This window comes from Arachis ipaensis, chromosome B6 (assembly GCF_059453495.1).
Source record: "Arachis ipaensis isolate K30076 ecotype BB chromosome B6, ASM5945349v1, whole genome shotgun sequence".
NCBI lineage: Eukaryota > Viridiplantae > Streptophyta > Magnoliopsida > Fabales > Fabaceae > Arachis > Arachis ipaensis.
Window position 1 is genome coordinate 133,687,349 of NC_142441.1, and position 20,358 is coordinate 133,707,706.

Genomic DNA, 20,358 nt, shown 5'->3' on the forward strand with positions numbered 1-20,358 from the left:
TTTGTATTCTATATACAATTTGACTATGTATGTGAGTGTTTTTCTAAAAAATAATTATAATCTACCTTAAATACTCAAAACTTATGTCAACACTTCAGATGTTGAGTTTAAGAATGGATTCTCTCAATTTTTTTTTCAATTGAAGTGTAAAGTGTGATCTTTAATCTTTTAATATTTTTTTTTCATGTTTTTCTTAGTCTCACGTATAAAATGTATAGTGAAAAATTATATTTTATCTTTTCTAATGAAAAACAAAATTTGAGAGAATCTAATTCTATTGAGTTTAGATTCCTTAAAGATCTAAATTGCCCTATTTAATAGTTTAATTTTTCAATTTTGTTTGGTTTTTTTCTCATGTGCATTATACTAGCCACTTTAATCAACACCAAATAATTACCTCATTTTTATTTTTACCTTCTTTCAACTGCACTTGAAATATGTTGAACCTTCTTTGACGTCTTGGTGCAGGCAGTTACAAGAGTACAAAAGATCAATTGTACTACTACCTATTTATTTCCTCAAGGCTACTTTGGTCATTTTGTTTTCTATCTCTCCATGTTTTACCCCATAGTTTGGCTTCTGCAACAGCTTCCTCTCTTTGAACATCTTTAGTCAAAACTGTCATTATTGCTTTTGGAGAGTCATTGGTATATTTGTCTTTCTCATCAAAATCGATAGGTACTCTCTGAACGTATTGCTTGGAAGACAAGAAATCGAGAGCGATCACTATGTCCGCCGCGTCCGGCCGTTGACGTGGCTCTTCTCTGAGACACATGGATGCCAATTCAATTGCCATTGTTAGTCCAGATCCAGAATAATGATCTTGTAGTTTTGGATCTGCCAATTTTGAATAATTCTTTCTATCTTTAAACTTTGGTCGTGCCTACAAAACAAGCGTAAGTTATCTTTTTTTTTTTTTCTTTATAAAATTGATAATTAAAAATTATTAGATAATTTAATATGTTGAACTAAAAATTATTAACTATATATTTCATACGAAGGTATCTATATAATTATAGAATATCCACCTTAAATGAGATTTAAAATTTTGATAATTGTAGATAAGAATTTACCCAATCAACAAGATGCTTGTCATGGCCACGATTCTCATCATAAGCTCTGCGTCCAGTTATAAGCTCTAACAACAAAACCCCAAAACTATATATGTCAGATCTCCTGGTTAATTTCCCACTTGTGGCATATTCAGGGGCACAATAACCATGTGTTCCCATCACCCTCGTGTCAACATATGATTGGTCTCCGGTTGGCCCAAATTTTGCAAGCCCAAAATCAGAAAGTTTTGGAACAAACCCCTTGTCTAAAAGTATGTTTGATGATTTTAGATCCCTGTATATAACCGATGGTTTTGCTTCATTGTGTAGATAATTTATTCCTTTTGCTGCCCCTGTTGCTATCTTCATTCTTGTATTCCAATCAAGAGCTTCTTTATCATGTGGCAGATCTACAAATAAACACAATCAAATCATGGTTTTTTCTTTTAAATTGCCTATTTTTTATTACTATCCCATTTTTGAGTATTTTTATCACAATACAATATGTACGTATAAAATCAATTATTAAATCAGACACAAGTATAAGTAATAAGATATATATTAAATGACTTAATTAATACATATATTCATACTTAATACATAATAATTAATTTAGTGACTATTTTTATGTGTCTGCATAAGATCAAGTTGCATTTGAGTGAGTGTGGATGCATGCATTTAGAATAGAGATGGTGTAATAAAAATTCCATCAAAGTTATAAAATTATTAAAATATGATTCCAAATATATGATATATTGAATTGATAACTTCTCTTCTTAGCCTAATATTTCTAGAACCTCAAAAAATGAGTTGGACTATACTTTTATCCGAACTAAATTGTGAATGTTTGCTTTTTCAACTATTAAAGTAACAGTAGAGATCTACGAACCCACACATTTGGATCCATGTCACTTTCCTTTCTTTATCTCCGTGTTTTCTTTTGCATATTTATTTTCTCTAAAGTGAATATATAAAGTAGTGGGGACTCACTCTTGTGAGTTCATGGATCCTTATTCTTAAATTATTCGTTCACATTGTAAAGTATAGTCTTAACATTAATTCATACTTAGAATGTCTTTCTATATGTTTAATTTATTAATTTTCTAGGATGTGAGAGAGAGAGAGAGAGAGAGAGAGAGAGAGAGAGAGATCATGTACCAATGTAGGAGAGATCTTAAGTCTTAACCCATAGTTTTTCCTTTGATTTTTTTAAATACCGGACTTTTGAAAAATTTTATGTTTAAAGTTATAGATGATGATTGCTATGATGATATTATAAGATAATAGTATATTAAATAAAGAAATGTTGAAAGATTAGTAAAATTTATTATTTTTGGTTATTAATATAATTTTTTTAATTTAGTAATTTAGCATCATATTTTATGATAGTTTATATTTTTAAATATTAATAGTTAACTAATAGTCAAAATTAATAAATTTTACTAGTCTTCTAACATTTTTTTATTAAATATACTAATATGTTTATTAATTTACTTTTTAAAAATTAAATAAAAATATCTTTTTAATAAAATATATTTTTAATAGATTATATACGAAAAATATTTTTTTTTTAAATTGTATATCAATTCCCTCATGTATTCTAACATTTTTAGCAGAACTTAATTATAAAATTTAAAAGATGTAAAAATTTAATTAAAAATTTTTAAAATATAAAAAATTAATTATAAATTTAATAAAATTATTAGAATTGATAGAATAATTTAACCTATTTTATATGAAAATTTATGGCAGGGCGACAAATATTGTTGACAATATGTGTAGGAAGCATTCATCTCATACTTTTAATAAAAAAAATTTCAATAAGTATAAGTTATTATAAAAATAATAATTGATATAATTTCTTATAAAATTTTAAAATAATCATAATAGAAATAAAAATATAATAAAAAGTAAATTTAAATATTTATTGATATATAACATTATATTAAAACTAAAATTTTAAACCACATAAATTAACTCTGAAAAGTCAAAAGTACAAATATAAGAACTTCTTGTTTTACCAATTACAAAAATATCAACTTATGATTTTGGAAAGTGTAAGCTTTTCTTCAATCAATTTTACGATTTTTATCAAACCCATAATGACAAACATGCATCTTCAACTGGTATCTAGAATATTAAAATTAAGAATAAAATATACTTTATTTTTAATATTTGTAAAATATTTAAAATTATTATAAAAAATAGTCTATGATCAAGGTAAAAAATCATAATCATAATCATAGCTAGTAAAAAGGGTAACTATAAATTCTTTTAAATCATAATTATATAATTATATAAAATTTTATTTTATTTTTTATTTTCATAATAAATATTTTTTTAATTTTATTTTCTATTTAATTAATTATTATTTTTAATTATTTTTTTATTTTGTATTTAAAATTGTGACCATAGATATCTTTAAGTCACCCTCCAAAATCGTGATTATAGAATCTTATATATTAGGTCATTCTTTTGTAAAACCATGATCATAGACCCTTTTAGGTTACTCTTCAAAATCATGACCATAGACTTTTTAGGTCACATTCTAAAACTGTTACCATAGATCCTTTTAGACCTTTTTTTCAAAAATTGTAACTATAGACCCTTTTAGGTCACTCTTCAAAATCGTGATCATAGATCCTTTAGATCACCCATAAAAACCGTTACCATAGACCTTTTTAGCTTATTCTTCAAAACCGTGACCATAGACCATTTTAGGTCACCCTCCAAAACTGTTACCAAAGACACCTTTTAGGTCATTTTTTTTAAAATCGTGACAATAGATCCTTTTAAGTCATTCTACAAAACCGTGACCATAAATATGTTTAGATCACCGTCCAAAACTATGAACATAGACCCTTTTAGATCACTCTTCAAAATCGTGACCATAGATCCTTTTAGGTCACTCTCCAAAACCGTGACCATAAACCCCTTTTAAGTCACTTCTCAAAACTGTGACCATAGATCTCTTTAGGTCACCTCCTAAAATTGTGACCATAGATCTTTTTTAGGTCACTTTTTTGTAAAATCGTGACTATAAACCCTTTTAGATCACTCTACAAAACCGTGACCATAGATACCTTTAGGTCACCCTAAAAACCGTAATCATAGACTCCTTCTAGGCCATCCTTTTGTAAAACTGTGATCATAGATCCTTTTAGGTCACTCTGAAAAACCGTGACTACAGACCCTTTTAGGTCACCTTCCAAAACCGTGACCATAAACCTTTTTAGGTCACTATTTTTTGAAAAAGCGTGACTATAGACCTTTTTAAGTAACTATTTTTTGAAAAACAGTTACTATAAACTTTTTTAGGTCACTCTTCAAAACTGTTATCATAGAATCTTTAAGTCACTCCTAAAAACTATGATTATAAACTCTTTTAAGTCATCCTTTTTTGAAAAACCATTACCATAGATCCCTTTTAGGTCATTATTTAAAATTGTGACTATAAATACCTTTAAACCACTTCTAAAATCGTGACTATAAACTCTTTTAGGTCATCATTGTTTTTTTTAATTGTGACTATAAATATTTTTAATCATCATTTTTAAAAAAATCGTGAACAAAAATTTTTTTAGGTCATAGTAAAAAATCATGACAAAAAAAATTGTAACCATAAACTAAAAATATTATAGTAAATCATCTCTAACACTTAATTTAAAAATATTTTATATATATATATATATATATATATATATATATATATATAAATTAATTATTATATATTTATGTATATTTGTAGTGTTATATATTAATTTATGCTTTTTTTATTAAATAATCATATTAGAATGATCAAATTTATTATAATAGAATAATTAAACTCTTCGTATTAGAGAAATCAAGTAAATTTATTATAATATAATAAAACTTTTTAGGAGATGATAAATACATTTTTCATACTCGATCGACCATAAATTGATAACTATTTTTAATGTATACAAAGCATAATTATATTTAATTTAATTTTACTTTTCAACTTTTTAAAATAATTTTTTTAAATTGTTTGACATCAACAAGTAGATAATTTCTTTTTTTCAAAATTATCCGAATACAACTATACATCACTACATCATCGTTAGTGATAAAATTTTTCGACGGAGTGGATACTCATAAGAATTTACCTGCTGAAGGGCGAATATCGGAACAATTTTGTACTCGCAAAAATGGAAGGCAGAACCCGTATAATAAACAGGTTAGAGGTGGAAATAGAGGTTTTCATTCTGTGGGAACAACCGTATATATGAAATGACTTATATATATATATATATATATATATATATATATATATATATATATATATATATATATCAGTCGTTTAGTATATACGGGTCCCCACAGAATGAAAACCTCTATTTTCACCTCCAACCCGTATATATATATATATATATGAGCTACAGAAACTTTGGTCGTTAGTTTTGTTTCAGCAAAATTGAAATTAAAACCTTCTTTTCTCACCAGTCACCACTGTCGTCTGCCACTTCCTACTTCTCACTGCCAAGCTCCTCCCTTTTCACTGCTTCTCCCTCTCACCCTCGAGGTCACCGGCTCACCGCAACAGCGTCGTTGCTCACCCAAGTCCCATCCCTTGGAGAGCATCGTCTCGCGCTCAGTGCGCCTGGCCTAGCCGAGGAGAACGTCGTCGTCGCCACTTGACCCAGCTGTGGTAAAAGTGTCTCCATCTTCATCGCGTCAGTCGAGCTTCGCCGTCGTCACATCAAAGCTTCTTCGCTGTCAGAGCCTCTTTGCCGTTTTCACATCAAAGCCTCGTTGCCGTCAGAGCCTCTTCCTTCTGGTAAGTTAATTTCTGTTATTTTTATTTACCTTGAAGTATTTCTGTATATCTTTGATTGTTGTGAATTTGTGATTTTTGTGAATCCGTTGTTTCATTATTTCTGTGATTTTTATGCCCTAACGTTGAAAACCTCATATGTGTGATACTATTAAAAATTCTTGCTTGTGATTATTGGTAGTTTATGTTTTGCAATTTTATAGAGATCATATTGTTGTAGAGTTGACAAAATGTATTCCTCCGATACTTTGAATAATACTGTTGAGAAAAGTACACCGTCGAAAGAACCTATAGCTACGAATGATCAAGATACTCAGCAGCCTCTTCCATCTCAACCACAAGAACCCCCAACTGATACGACAACTACTAATGAAGGAACAACCAACACTACAAGTATTGTTCGACAAAGAAAGTTAACACCCAAAGTGTAAAATCACTTAAACATAAATGAAAATTAAGGGAAAATTTTCTTTTTTTCGATATATTTTAGTTTTTTTTTAAAATCTACAGATATCTGCGGAGACTCAATCCCCGGTGGATACAAGGTTTCCACGGGGATGGGACGCGAACGGGATGGGGAAGGGGACGAATTTTGGGTTACAGTGGCAGGGGCGTGGGAGGGGGCATGTACTACAAGAATTTGACAAATTAGCGACGAATTTTTGCGAGAAATATTTTTTGTCACTAATCCGTCACTAACTTGCGAGGAATTAGTGACGCATTAATGACAAAATTAATGAGCGGTCACAAAATATCCGTACTTGAGAAAAGTGACTGATTAGCGAGAGATTCACGAGTAAGTTTGTTTCTCACAAATTAACTTTTGTATCTAAAAAAGAGCGAGAAAAATCTCCTCGCTAATTTGTCACAAATTAATTAGTGAGTGATAATGTTCCAGCAAATTAGTCACAAATTAATTAGCGAGGGATATTATTGTCACTATTCCGTCGCAATTGTTTGATATACAATTAGCGAGAAACAATTCACACACTAGTTCGTCGCTAAATAAACTTTGTGCAAAAAGTCTAATTAGTGAGGAACAATGTTACTAGCTAATCCGTTACAAAGACTTGAAATGCATTTTGCAATGGACAATTTTCTAGCTAATTTGTCACCAAAGTTTTTACTTTTCGCGAGCAACTAGTTCTCGCTAATTTGTTGCATAATATTGTCAAATTCAAAATTAGGATAGCGACAGAAAATAGTCGTCGCTAACTCGTTGCAATGTATAAATCATTCAGCTAGGAAAGTGTTCCTTGTTAATTAGTCGCTAAAGTGGAAATACAGATATTGAGCACCTAGGACCTAAGCAGCGAGAAATTTGCGACCGTTTAACAACTGACACACTTCGTTTGCTAATTTCAAGTCGCTGATTGGCGGGCGAAATATATTTGTCGCTAAGTTGTCGCAAGTTTAGTTTAGCGAGCGACTTGGCAACTGCAATTTTGTCGCAAAGCAAAAGCTATATCCTACATATTTTGTAGCAAATTACTCGCTAATCTCGTTAGAAATCTGTAACAGCCCAGACCACCCGCTAGCACGATATTGTCCGCTTTAGCACACAAGGCCTCACGGTTTTGTCTTTGACGATAGGGATGATAGCCGAAGCCCCCCACACTCACTCGTCAAAATGCGTCATGCTAGGGAGAGGTATCCACATCCTTATAAGGCATGATTCGTTCCCCTCCCCAACCAATGTGGGACCTTACAATCCACCCCCCTAAGGGAGCCCAACGCCCTTGCTGCCACATCGATCCGGGCTCTGGCTCTGATACCATCTGTAACAGCCCAGACCACCCGCTAGCACGATATTGTCCGCTTTGGCACACAAGGCCTCACGGTTTTGCCTTTGACGATATGGATGATAGCTGAAGCCCCCCACACTCACTCGCCAAAATGCGTCATGCTAGAGAGAGGTATCCACACCCTTATAAGGCATGCTTCGTTCCCCTCCCCAACCGATGTGGGGCCTTACAAAATCTGTCGCAAAGTTTTAACAAATCCAAAACTAACCGAGAAAATGTAGAAGTAAGTGGTCGCAATTGAGTCACTAATCAAAAGCTTATTTAGTGAGAGATTAGCGACTGCTTAACAACTGATAGACTTTCCTCACTTATTTCATGTTGCTACTAATTTGTGAGGAAAAATGTTAGTCCTTATTCAGTCCTTATTTCATGTTGTTGTAACAATCCGAGTTTTTGAAAAATTATATTTAATATATTTGTTAAAAAATTTATTCTAAGAAAATTATTTTACCAAAAGTAATTAAATAAAGCTTAATGATACATTAAATTTTAAAAGTAAGTAGGAGTCATAAGTAATTTTGATAATAATTGAAAGGGATAAGTATTGTTTTGATCTCTAAAGTTTAGGGTCGGAATCGAAATCGTCCCTCACGTAATCTGCAGAACTGATGAGATAATCAACACTTAATTGATGGTTTCTCAGTAAATTTACCAAAAATGGGCCAAGCATTTTTTTCCATATTTCAGCTTGAAACAAAGAGGTTGTTATGGCTTATTGGCATTACATTCACAGTGTGTAAATTAAATTATTAGTTTTGTTATAGAATTGTAATTTTTTTAATTATAATTATAGCATGTAAATAATTATGTAAATCAATAAAAAATCAATTTTTTTTATATTTTCTTATTTTCTCGCTTCAAAAGCGTGGATGTATGTCTCTTATTGGCAAACTTTTGAAGCGTAGCCCAAACCAACTCTAATGGCACGTTTCTAAAAGTGTGGTTGTATCTCCACTTTTTGGCACGATTTAAAAGCGTGGTAAAAAGATATTGCTACATTTTTTGCATTTTTGGCACGCTTTAAAAGCGTGACAAAATCTAATTTTTTTTTGTTACTAGGTTAAAAAGAACTTGCGATGACATTTGTGATAGTAGTTCAACTAATTAAATAATAGTAGTTCAACTAATTAAATACATATTATTTTCTAGCAAATTAGCGAGTACTTCATAATTCTATTTTCTCATATAGAATAATAGCTTTAGTTTAGCGACAAAATTTCTACAAATTTGATTAAGGATTTTCAAAGATTAACTATAGATTTGCTACAAAATGTGACAGATTTGCGATCATATTAGCGGACAATTTGTGACGAATTAGGTTCGGAATATTCCTTGCTAATTAGCGTCAACTAAGCATTCCATTTTGTCTACGAAGTTAGCTTGGAATTAGCGATGGTTCTGCTGTAGTAGAGTTTGTCGCTAATTAGCGACTACCTTTTAGTCTATTTCTTGTATGAAATTAGCTTTTATTTTAGTGACGGATTTGCGACTATCTATTCGGTAGCTAAAAAACTTTCTAATGAATTAGTGACTATTGTGTTTGCCTCATTGATCTGCGACTTGTAATTAGCGAGGAAAGCATTAGTTACTAGGCAGTAGCTAATCCGTCACAAATTATATTTTGCGTCAGATTAGCGATTATTTTACGACTCTTTTTGTGGTAGCTAATCAGCCTTATTCTTGTCTTCGCCCCTGAGGACTCGCTGCCATTCCTGATCATTGTCATTATCATCACCATCTCATCTTTCTCATTCTCACTCCAACAATCACCCTCCCCTCCCCGATCGCCACCATCCACCGTTAGTCCTAACACCAACTCTGCCGTCCCTCCTCCTACTTAGGGATCGCAAAACCCCCCAAGGGACGGATACCCACAAAAATTTATCTGTTGGGGGATGGATATGGGAGGGTTTTTTGTACCCACAGGGACGAAAAAAGGAGACCCGCTTATTTTATGAGGCAGGGGCGGAGATAGAGGGCCCCACCCCATGGAGATCCGTTTAAATCTCGTATATGTGAAAAGACAATAATACCCCCTGTTTTATATATATATCAAAGTTGAGAATTTGATAACCCTAACCTAGTAGTCACTCTGAAGCTCGTTCTCTCCTCAATCCTCACTGCTCAGCAAAACTCCCTCTCCTCTCACGGTCTTATCACTATCAGTCACCACTGCCGTCCGCCATCTCCTACTCCCTCACCGCCAACGCCAAGCTCCTACTCTCTCCTTGAGCGCCTAAGTCTCATCATCAGTCATCCCATGGAGAACATCGTCGTCGTTCTTGGCCAACCGGGGAGAACATCATCGTCACTGCCTGACCCTAACTGAGGCAGCAGCGTCGCGCCGGAGCCTCTTCGCCGATCTTTACATCTTCGTCTCTTCGCGCGATCTTCGCCGTCAGCTGCTCTTCCTTTTGATAAGTTGCCGATCTATCATATTATCTCTGTAATTTTAATTTACTTTAAAGAATTTGTTAATTATTATAGCATTATTCTAACTTATGTGATTTACGTTCATTATAAATTATATTTCTGATTCTGATTATTCTTGTAATTTTGATTCTGTTCATTATAATTTATATTTCTATGATTTATGTGATTGTTTGTAATTTGATTTCTCTGTTTTTTATTTTAAATTTTGTGATTCCTATTATTTGATTTTTGTTATTTCTGTAATTTTTTGTGAATTATTATGATTTTAACTTTTAATTATTTTTTTCTTTTCGATGTAGAATTCAAACAATTCAGAATCTACCATCACAGATAAAAAAAAGGTTTGAGAATTATGTTTTTTACAATGTGATGAATTATATTTTTTAGTTTTTGGATATGTTTGGTTGTTTTATAAATATGTTTGGTAAAAATGTTTGTTGTTTATTATTGTTAAGTATTTGAAGATAAAATTATGTTTGTAATGAGCATTGAAAATTTTCTTTATTTCTTTATTTTTATTATTTTTTATCTTTATATTTTTTATAATGTCCATGCATACTCCATGCATTTCAATTTACTAGTTGCTACTTAAACATTACCATTCCATTTGAAAGAGGGCTGAAAATCAGTTTAAGAAAAGAAAGAAACTAATTGTTGCATTGTAGATGATAAAAAAGCCAAGGTTATAATACATTACCATGGAGACGAGATTCTAAGGATCCCATAGGCATGTAATCGTAGACAAGAAGACGTTGATCACCTTCAGCACAGTAACCAATCAAATTAACAAGGTTTGGATGACGTAAAAGAGACAACATCAGAACCTCCACTAAGAATTCTTTCTCCCCTTGGGCACCACTTGTATCAAGTCGTTTTACAGCTACAACCTGCTCATACCAACAATATTTCATCATTACATCCACTGTTCATTCCATGCTAAGATGTTCATTTTTTATCAAAATTTTTATTAGGTCCCACTCCCGCTGGCAGTTGTCGATCACTATTTATACTTCTTCGATAGGAGTGTTTGTGGTGTGATTTGGATCAGTTTTGAGTTAAAAACTCATCTGATTCAAACACTAATTTTACTTGCGATGCAGTTTAGATTGGATGTTTTTTTTAAAAAAAAATCCGATCCGATCTGAAGGATTTGCGGTTTTGTAAATTAAAAAAATTAAATACATATAACAAATCTCAATATCAAATTTTAAATAATCAACAATGACATAACAAGTCTCAACGATTTCTTAAAAAGCCAATGATAACATAACAATAAAAATAAAATTATAAATTAGTTAAAATAAATAAATAAATAATATTTTGAATATAAAATATTTATTAAATAATAATAGTACATGAATAATATAAAAGTGTATAATAAATTGAACATGTTATAAATATAACTGTAAATATAATAATAAAATAATATTATATTACATTGTACGGTTTGGATTGGATTGGATCGGTTATGAAAAGTAGATCCAAAATTTGATCCGATCCAACGGTTTGTAAAAAATAATATCCAATCAAATCCAAATTAATACAGTTTTAATCGATTTTCGATTTGAATTAGATTGGATGAACGATTTAATTTATATCAGTTTGGATTTGAACACCCCTACTTCTATGCTTTTATATTTTTCTTTCTATTCTTCTTCTGTACACTGTACACTATATAATGAAAATAGGAAAAACATTGGTGTATATATAACTTTTTTAATAATATTATATGGCCAATAAATTTTATCATTTTAAATTAGTATTTAGTTAATAATAATTAGCATTCACATTTACAAAAATTTATACATAAAAAATACATAATTTACATCTATATTTACTAAAATTTACACATATAAATCAATACATTTTACACATATATTTATCCAAAATTAAATTATATAGCCCAAGACTTAATCTCCTAGTAAAGTTATAAGTAATTTATTATCCCAACTAATTTTACTTTTATTTTTATATAAATTTAATAAATAAAAAAATATATCAATAGACATACTAGTATCTAATTATCTATTGATATGCTAGTGTTATAATAATTCAACTGTACAGATGCCGAAATATATATTATACAAAATTTGATATAATATGAAGATCTGTGTGTATATAATTTTTTTTAATATAGTATCTGATCAATAATTAGTTAATTACTCACAAGTGGCCAATAAGTATTACTATTAAGTACAACTTCCATCCATTTGAAAAGTAGCCAGGCTTGGGAGTTTGTGAAGAAAGAAAATGAGATTAAAAACTTTGATAAATCAAATTGTACCTGATTTAGTTTACCTAGCTTTCCTTTGTAAACAGTTCCAAATCCACCTTGCCCAATAAATGTTTCATCCCTAAAATTTTTTGTTGCTGTTGCAAGCTCTCGGAAGGTAAATATATGAGCCTTGTTATTAGAATGGTCAATCTCCTTTGTTGCAAAAGTTGCCTCAGGTGTTAATAGTCCTGTGTGTTTTCACAAGTTTATATCTCATCAGATTCTTCATTTTGATTACAAGTTTAATTGAAATTTTTATTTAATATGCAGATTTAGTTACAACATTTTTAAATTCTATGTACTTAAACTAAACTTTGTTCTAACCATAAGTAGTTAGAATAATTAAACCAAGTTAGAGCAAACAAAAACATCATCCAAATAGGCAACTCTTTACAAAATATATATGGAAAAATTGAATGAAAAAAATTCAAAAAAGTAATAAGAATCCTAAACTTTAAAACGGCAATTATCATAGTGAGTAGTGATGTAGCTCATTCCGCAGCCATTTTAAAAAGAATAATAAAGAATGGAAAAATAGTAACCTTGCAAAATTATAATGAAAACAAGGTTATAAACATTAAAAAAAAAAAAAAAAAAAAACTCAAAGAGCATGAATGAATTTTGACATTGTGACCTGAAGGTTTTTCAGCAGAAACATTGTGTGGAGAATGGAGTTTCTTCTCAATAACCTTGCTATGTTCCTCTTGTTGAAACGTGAGCTTCTCTCCTCTATTGGCCTTCTTTCTAAACCCAAAACATGGGCAATGACCCATCAGCTCCTATCATAATTCACACCCAAAAACTAAGTCATTTTCTCTATCATTATACAAAAATCTAAAGAATTTTTTACGGTATTTTCCTATCCTACAGCTCAATATGACCAATTTAACCTAATGCAAGCACAAATATAAGATTACTCTCATTGATAGAGATAATTCAACCATTTGAAACAACAAAAGGAAACAAATGGTTCCAATTCCCAAAAAAATATGTCTATTTTCAAAAGGAAATTAATGATACAAAATAAATAAATTCATACAGAGGATCTCAACAGAATCTCCTCATTTTGGTAATGGTGATGCCCCCACCAGCCTCACACGTTAAGAATTTGATGATGATGATGATCATGAATGGCGCCCCCAACCCCAAGTATCGATTCATGTTTCCCTTCGGTACTATAAACCTTTTATGTTATTCAGGTTTGTTGGTGCTTTGGATCATATGGTAGCAATTCGGAAAATGGAGAAAAGTTTATAAATAAAACAAAAATAACAACCAACAGTAATAACAATAATAATATTTTTATTATTAGTTTTCAATCATATTAAGTATCGACCATCAAAATCAACTATTAGAATAAAATATATACTGAAATATAAATATATTTTAAAAATAGATTAAATTATATATATTTTTATATACAAATATATAATAATTAATTATTAATTTTAGTGTGTAAATAATATTTTAATTATTTTTTATCTTTCACGATATTTCAATTCAATTGATTAGGAATTAATCTACCTTAAATCGAGCTTCAATTGAAGTTTTGCTGTGACATAAAGTGGGATTTTATTATTATTATTATTATTATTATTATTATTATTATTATTATTATTATTATTATTATTATTTGCTTTTCTCCGTTCTACTTTTTCTCCAAATATATCCTATTATTTCGTAGTCATACTTGAAACGGTTGTTTTATTTTTTTTATGACCAACAAAGCTAATAAAGGCCAAACACACTAAACAAAAATTACTCTAGAAAAAGAGGTGTTTATGATATTAAACACACATAAAAAAAACATAAGATGGTAAACTATAAAAAAAATGACAACCAAATTGCAACATATATTCTCTAGGCTTAATTTGGATAAAAAGATTAATTAAGCTCTTTTTAAAAAAATAATTTAAATAATAAATATTTATATTAAAAATAGTTTATAAATAAATTATTCGTGTTTGATTTTTTAATTTTAAAAGTGTTTATTTTAAAATAAATGTAATAAAAAAATTTTATTATGAAAAAAATTATTTTTTTAACTTCCTCATAAACACTTAAATAACTTATTAGAAAGTTATAATTTAATTTTAAAAATTATACCAAACATTAATATTATACATTTTTTATAAATTAAAAATTAAAATAAATTAGTTATGAACCTATCCAAACAAGCCCTTACCCGTAAGACGATTAGCACAAACATTTACTTCTCAAAATACATTATGGAACTCTCAGCTTAAAAACTTGTTAAATGTATTTTCAATTACTGCAATAAGAGTTCGAGTAGCTATATAAAGATTAAAATTGTCTTGCAAACACAGTAAAACTACAGCCTTTGAGAATCCACCTCGATAGAGAGATTGGTAATGTCCCTTGTAGTGGCCAAATCCATACCAAGAAAAATACTCCATAATTCAGCTATGGTTACAATATAGAAGCCTAAATTAACACTAAAATAAGCTAAGAATTTTTTTCTCGTGATCCTTTAGAATGCCACCGCAAGTAGCTTTTCCATCCTTTTGTATTCAATTTAATGAAATTAAGGGTGTGTATGACAAGCGCGTTAGAAAAAAAAAAAAAAACATGTTTAGACTTCTTGAAAGTTTTAATTTTTGGTTTAGTAAATTTTTTATAGTGATTTTGTATTTAAAATCATGTTTACAACAAACAATAATTTTGAGTTTTTGCGTTTTACCAACGGACTTTTAACCATTAATACTTAATCTTTATTTACCTTTTACCAACTTTATCTTTCATGCATGTTATTATATTATTTATCGACACTACAACAATATAGATTATTTTTTAGGGTTATAATGTGTAAAAAAAATTAAAATTTGTCAAAAAAACAAATTTTGACACTATTTTAACTATGAAAATATGTTAATAAAAATTTTGTCAAAAATAGTATTTTTAACATATAAGTGATTGTAAAAAAAATTTAAATCTTATTTTGATAAATATTGGCTGTCAAAAATAATTTGTTAGAAAATTTTGAGAACATATTTTCTGTGATACTTATTAATTGTCAAAAATACTATTTATTTTGACACTTATTGACTATAAAATATTTTCAACAAAAAATTTTAACAAAGAATGAAATAAGATCTTGAAACTAAAGAATACATTGAGATTTTGAAGATAAAGAATGAGTCTTAAACTGAGAGCAGTATGATGTCAAAATTAACAGAGCCAAAAGAAGAAGAAAAATAGTGGAGTAAATTAAAAACAAATGAGTATCAAAATTGAGGAGTAATTTTCTACGGTCAAATTATTCATCAAGAAAACATAGAAAATTTGATATTTGTGATATTTGTCAAAAATATATATTAATTTTGACATTTAATTATGGTGTTAAAAAATAAAATGTTAAAATAACTCTATTTTCTTGTAGTGCGAATTCTTATTATTTTTGTTTATATGAACTCTCTTTTTCTATTATTTATTATTTTTATTTTTTATTAATTATTTGTTTGACATTATACATTTTTATAATTATAATTTTTTGTATTATTTTTTATTATCTTTTTATAATATGATTTATTGATCTTATCAGGTAAATTAAATTAAATAAAAAATTAATTATAAATAATAATAATAAAAAATTATAGTATACTAAAAAAGAATACTAAGAGTACTAAAAATATACTATATAAATATAAACCCCACTAAATTAGTAAATAATTAGTCAATAAATTAAATTTTAATAAGAAAAATTAAAAATGTGAAAATTATATTAAATTAGGATAGAACTCATTAAAACAAGAATTTTAACACCAATTTCAAAGATTTTGATCCAAAATTGAGTCGAACGGATCAAATTGGTTAAACCGAGCCTAAAAGGGGCCGTGACCCAATCCAATGGCCCAACACTTAACGAAGGAAGAGCTTCCTTCTTCCCCATTCAGCAAAAAGGGCGCTGAAACAGCCAAGGGAAAGAGGAGACTCCTAAACCCTTAATCCTCATTCAAACCATCATATCTCCTTCATCCGAGCTCCGATCGCCGCACTGTTCGCGACCATGCGTCCATCGCGTCAAGCTCTACAAACCTATCGGAACAATTTCATCGGTAAGCCACAATCTCACCTCAGTTTCTCAATCCCCTTTGATTTTTGAAATTGTGAGCTGATGACATGTCACCATGTCATGTGTTTCTATGCTTTTTCATACAAGAAATTTATGATTAGTGCTTAAATATTGCATTCTTTGGTGTTTAAATGGTATATTTCTTTGATCTTTTGATTTGATAAACTTTGTAGGAAATAAGAAGAAAAAGAAGCAAAAAGAGCACAAAATAAGCTAAAAAGAAGAAAAGAGGAATTTTGGGCACACTTTGAAGTTGGAGCACACTTTGGAGGCTTAGGCCACGCTTCTAAAAGCGTGACCCATGACCAAATCAAGGAAGAGAAGTGTGGCCCAAAGGAAGAAAAGCGTGGCTCAAAACAAAGAGCAAAAGAGGACAAAAAAGCTTGAGCTAAAGTTTGCCTCAAACTTTAGCTCAAACTTTTGGAGGAGCTTGACTACACCCTGGAGGGAGCAAAAGCTTGCGCCAACGTTTGCCTCAAGCTTTTTGGCAAACGTTGGCGCCACACACCTCACAGCTTGAAGGGGTATACTTCCAACAAGAATAACTTGAGCTACAGAGCTCCAAATGAGGTGATTCCAAAAGCAATGGAAAGTAGGAATCGAGAGCTTTCCAAGCATATATGGCACTGCATGGTGGACACTAAAATTGAGGGAGAAAACTGACCCGTAATGTGCATAAACGAACATGGTGGCAACCTGCAGTGAGGCCAACTGACCTCTGCACCTTCGACGGAGTATAACTCGAGCTGTGGACCTCCAATTGATGCGCTTCCAAAAGCATTGGAAAGTAGACATTCAGGGCTTTCCAACAATGTATAATAGTATGGGGTGGACAATATGTTTGAGCCTCCAGAACTGGCGTTTTCGACCACGTTTGAGGCAAACTTTATCTCAAACGCTGCACACCAAGGCCAGCGACCTTGTCCTCTTCAAATGAGCATAACTTGAGTTGTAGATGTCCAATTGAGGTGATTCCAATTGGGTTAGAAAGCTGACATTCAGAGCGTTCTAACCATATATAATAATCTATAGTGGGCATGAAATTTGCAACGTTGACAAGCATACAAAGTAGTACCCCAACATGCATGCAAGAAGGCCCAACGTTTGGCTAAAAGTTTGACCTCAAACTTTAGCCCAAACGTTGGTAGCAGCAAATAAGGGCAGCTGGTATAAAAAGTTTGAGTAAAAGTTTGCCTCAAACTTTTACTCAAACTTTTATGATTCATGGCCCGGTTCACAATGGGTTTCTCTCCAACTCCAAGAGCAATCAACAGAGGCTTTTGTCAATCCAATTCCATCAAGAGCAAGGGCCCAATTGACACCACTCAAAGGCACAAGAGATAGTTAGAATAGAAATTTTATTTTAATTGTAATTTGTTTTGAATTTCATTTTTATTTTGTAAAAATGCCTATAAATAGGCATCTGTTTCATTTTATTGGGGAGGGGGGCGAGCTCCACTAGGGAGCATTAGGAATACAGAACTCTCTCTCTTTAGTTTTTCTTTTTGTTTTGAATCTTGGGTTGAGAATTGAAGAAATTCTGTTTCAATCTCACCTTGAGAATTCTCTCTGTTTTCTTCTTCTGCAAACTTTCAAGTGAATTGTGATTTGAATCAAAGTTCGTTTCATCGCTTTCATCTTTAATTTTCCTGCATCTTGTTTGCTAGCGGATCAAGGAAGGAACTGAGATCTAGACTTGTTTTCTAGTCTCATTGATTTCCTGAGATCTTCAACCTCTCATTTAGATTTTGCAATTGAGCTGCATTTCATTTTCTGTTCGGTTCCTCAATTCAATTTACATTAAACCTGCTGCATCTTTTACTTCTCTGTTTGATTGTTATTTACACTTCCGTGTTTGATTTCATGAATCCCAGTACCCAATTTCCTTTATTCTTCTTGCAATTTAACTTTCCAGTTACTTGATCTACTACTTTCTTTTAATTTCCAGCACCTACTCCCCTTTAATTTCATGCAATTTACATTTCTTGCAATTTAAGATTCTTGCAATTTACATTTCTTGCTCTTTAAGTTACTTGCCAATTTACATTCTGCAACTTTAAATTCCTTGTCATTTACATTTTGTTGCTTTAAGTTTCACCCAATCTCACTTAAATGTTAGCTTGACTAAACTAATCACCCACTAAAGTTGCTTGATCCATCAATCCCTGTGGGATCGACCTCACTAACGTGATTTTTATTACTTGATGCGGTCCGGTGCACTTGCCGGTTTGATTTGGGTGTTTTGGAAATTCGTTTTTCCACAAATTTTCCCATCAAGTTTTTGGCGCCATTGCCGGGGATTGATTTAGATCAACAATGATTAAGTGGGTGAGAAGTCTAGATCAAGCATTTTTTTTGTTTTTGTTCTCTGTTTTAAACTGAACCCAAGGTGTTTGTGTTTTTGCCTCACTAAGAAATTCTGTCTCTGTGACATGAATTTCAATTTTCAATGGTGTTGTGTTTTGCAAAATACAAATGGAGTTCAACTCATCTTGCAGTCAAACAAAATTTTTCAGGATATCACCCACCATCACCAACCTCTAATGGTGGCTGGGAATATCACCAAGAAAATACAAATTCTAAGCACTCCAATCCATGGAGATTTGCTTCAGAGACACAAGATGAGCAAGAAAACCATGTGGAATATTTCCTTCCACCACAAAATGATGCAAGTCATGATTCTAATGGTGGCTGGGAAGGGAATTCTAATGCTCCATATGATATTCATCCAAAGTTATCATCACTTGACCATGCTTCAACAGAAAGTCCCTTTCAAAACTCACCACCCACACAAACTTCCATGAACCAAAGCCTCTCAAAGCTTGAGACCATGTTCAAAAGACATGAGGAGGAGACAATGAAAGTCTGGAAAGAACGAGAGAACTCCCTCAAAAACATGGAAGCACAATTAGGCCAACTGGTGAGTGCAATGAAGAAGAAGGAAAAACAAGAGGAAGAGGCTACTGAGTCAAGTAAATTTTTAGTGAAAAAGAAAGAGATGGTGGAAATAGTTGAAAATGAAACTGCACTTGAGGTGACAAAAGAACCTGAACACTCACAACCTCCTCAAACCCCCCTGGACCAAAAAATCTCAACAATTGAATCTGAGATTAAAAGATATGAAGAGGAGATGAAGAAATGTTGGGAAGATCAACAAACCTCCTCCATGAAAGAGCTATTAAAACAAATGTTGAGTGTAAAAGAGGAAGTGGAGGAGCAAGAAAGTGAGGAAGTCATTCCAAACTCAAGTGAGGCAGAGAAGTACATGAAGGAGGAGTTCATGGAACCACCAGTTCAAAAGGCTCTGGATGAATACAAAACTCCAATAATCACACAGCAACCAAGTCTTGAATCCAAAGAAGTGAAGGCAACTAGCAAGAACACCAATTCTGTCCCTAATCCAGCAAGCAAGATCAATCAAGCCATTTGCAAAAGGAAGCTTGCTGAGGAAAGGCCAAGACAAGGGACACTAGCTGAATCCTTCCCTCCTTTGAGGTCATTCCTCTTAACAAACTGGAAGAAGAGGAAGAAAGTGAAGAACAACATATCAAGCTAATGACACTAAAAGAGCACTTGTTGGGAGGTAACCCAACCGTAGGTAACATTTCTTATCTGCTTTGTTTTCGTTCTTTGTTTTGTTTAAATTCGATAAATTGGCATATGGTTGCATTCTAAGTTTGGTGTTGCCTAGCAACAAATTGTTTTCAATCTTTTTGGATGATTGCATCAAATCAAAAATGAAAGTGACACACCAAGATTTTAAGTTTGGTGTGCCACTTATTTTCCTATGCAATTTATTCAAGCAACACTACTTGTCTGCATAATCATAATGCCTCTGCAGTTTTATTTTCTCTTTTGACTTCACACTTTTTCATTCTACTTGCTTTAGTCATTTTTCTATCTTT

The 20,358-nt window shown here is 31.3% G+C and overlaps 1 protein-coding gene across 1 annotated transcript; it reads right to left on the reverse strand.

Moving 5' to 3' along the window:
• Positions 1-419: 419 nt before the first annotated feature.
• On the reverse strand, positions 420-13,133 carry LOC107647380 (putative serine/threonine-protein kinase PBL7). Its single transcript, XM_021104876.2, has 5 exons — positions 12,995-13,133; positions 12,370-12,548; positions 10,783-10,972; positions 1,074-1,462; positions 420-883 (listed from the first exon to the last, which is right to left on the reverse strand). The coding sequence occupies exons 1-5, from the start codon at positions 13,131-13,133 to the stop codon at positions 503-505; spliced, it is 1,278 nt and encodes a 425-aa protein (XP_020960535.1). The 3' UTR covers positions 420-502.
• Positions 13,134-20,358: the final 7,225 nt, after the last annotated feature.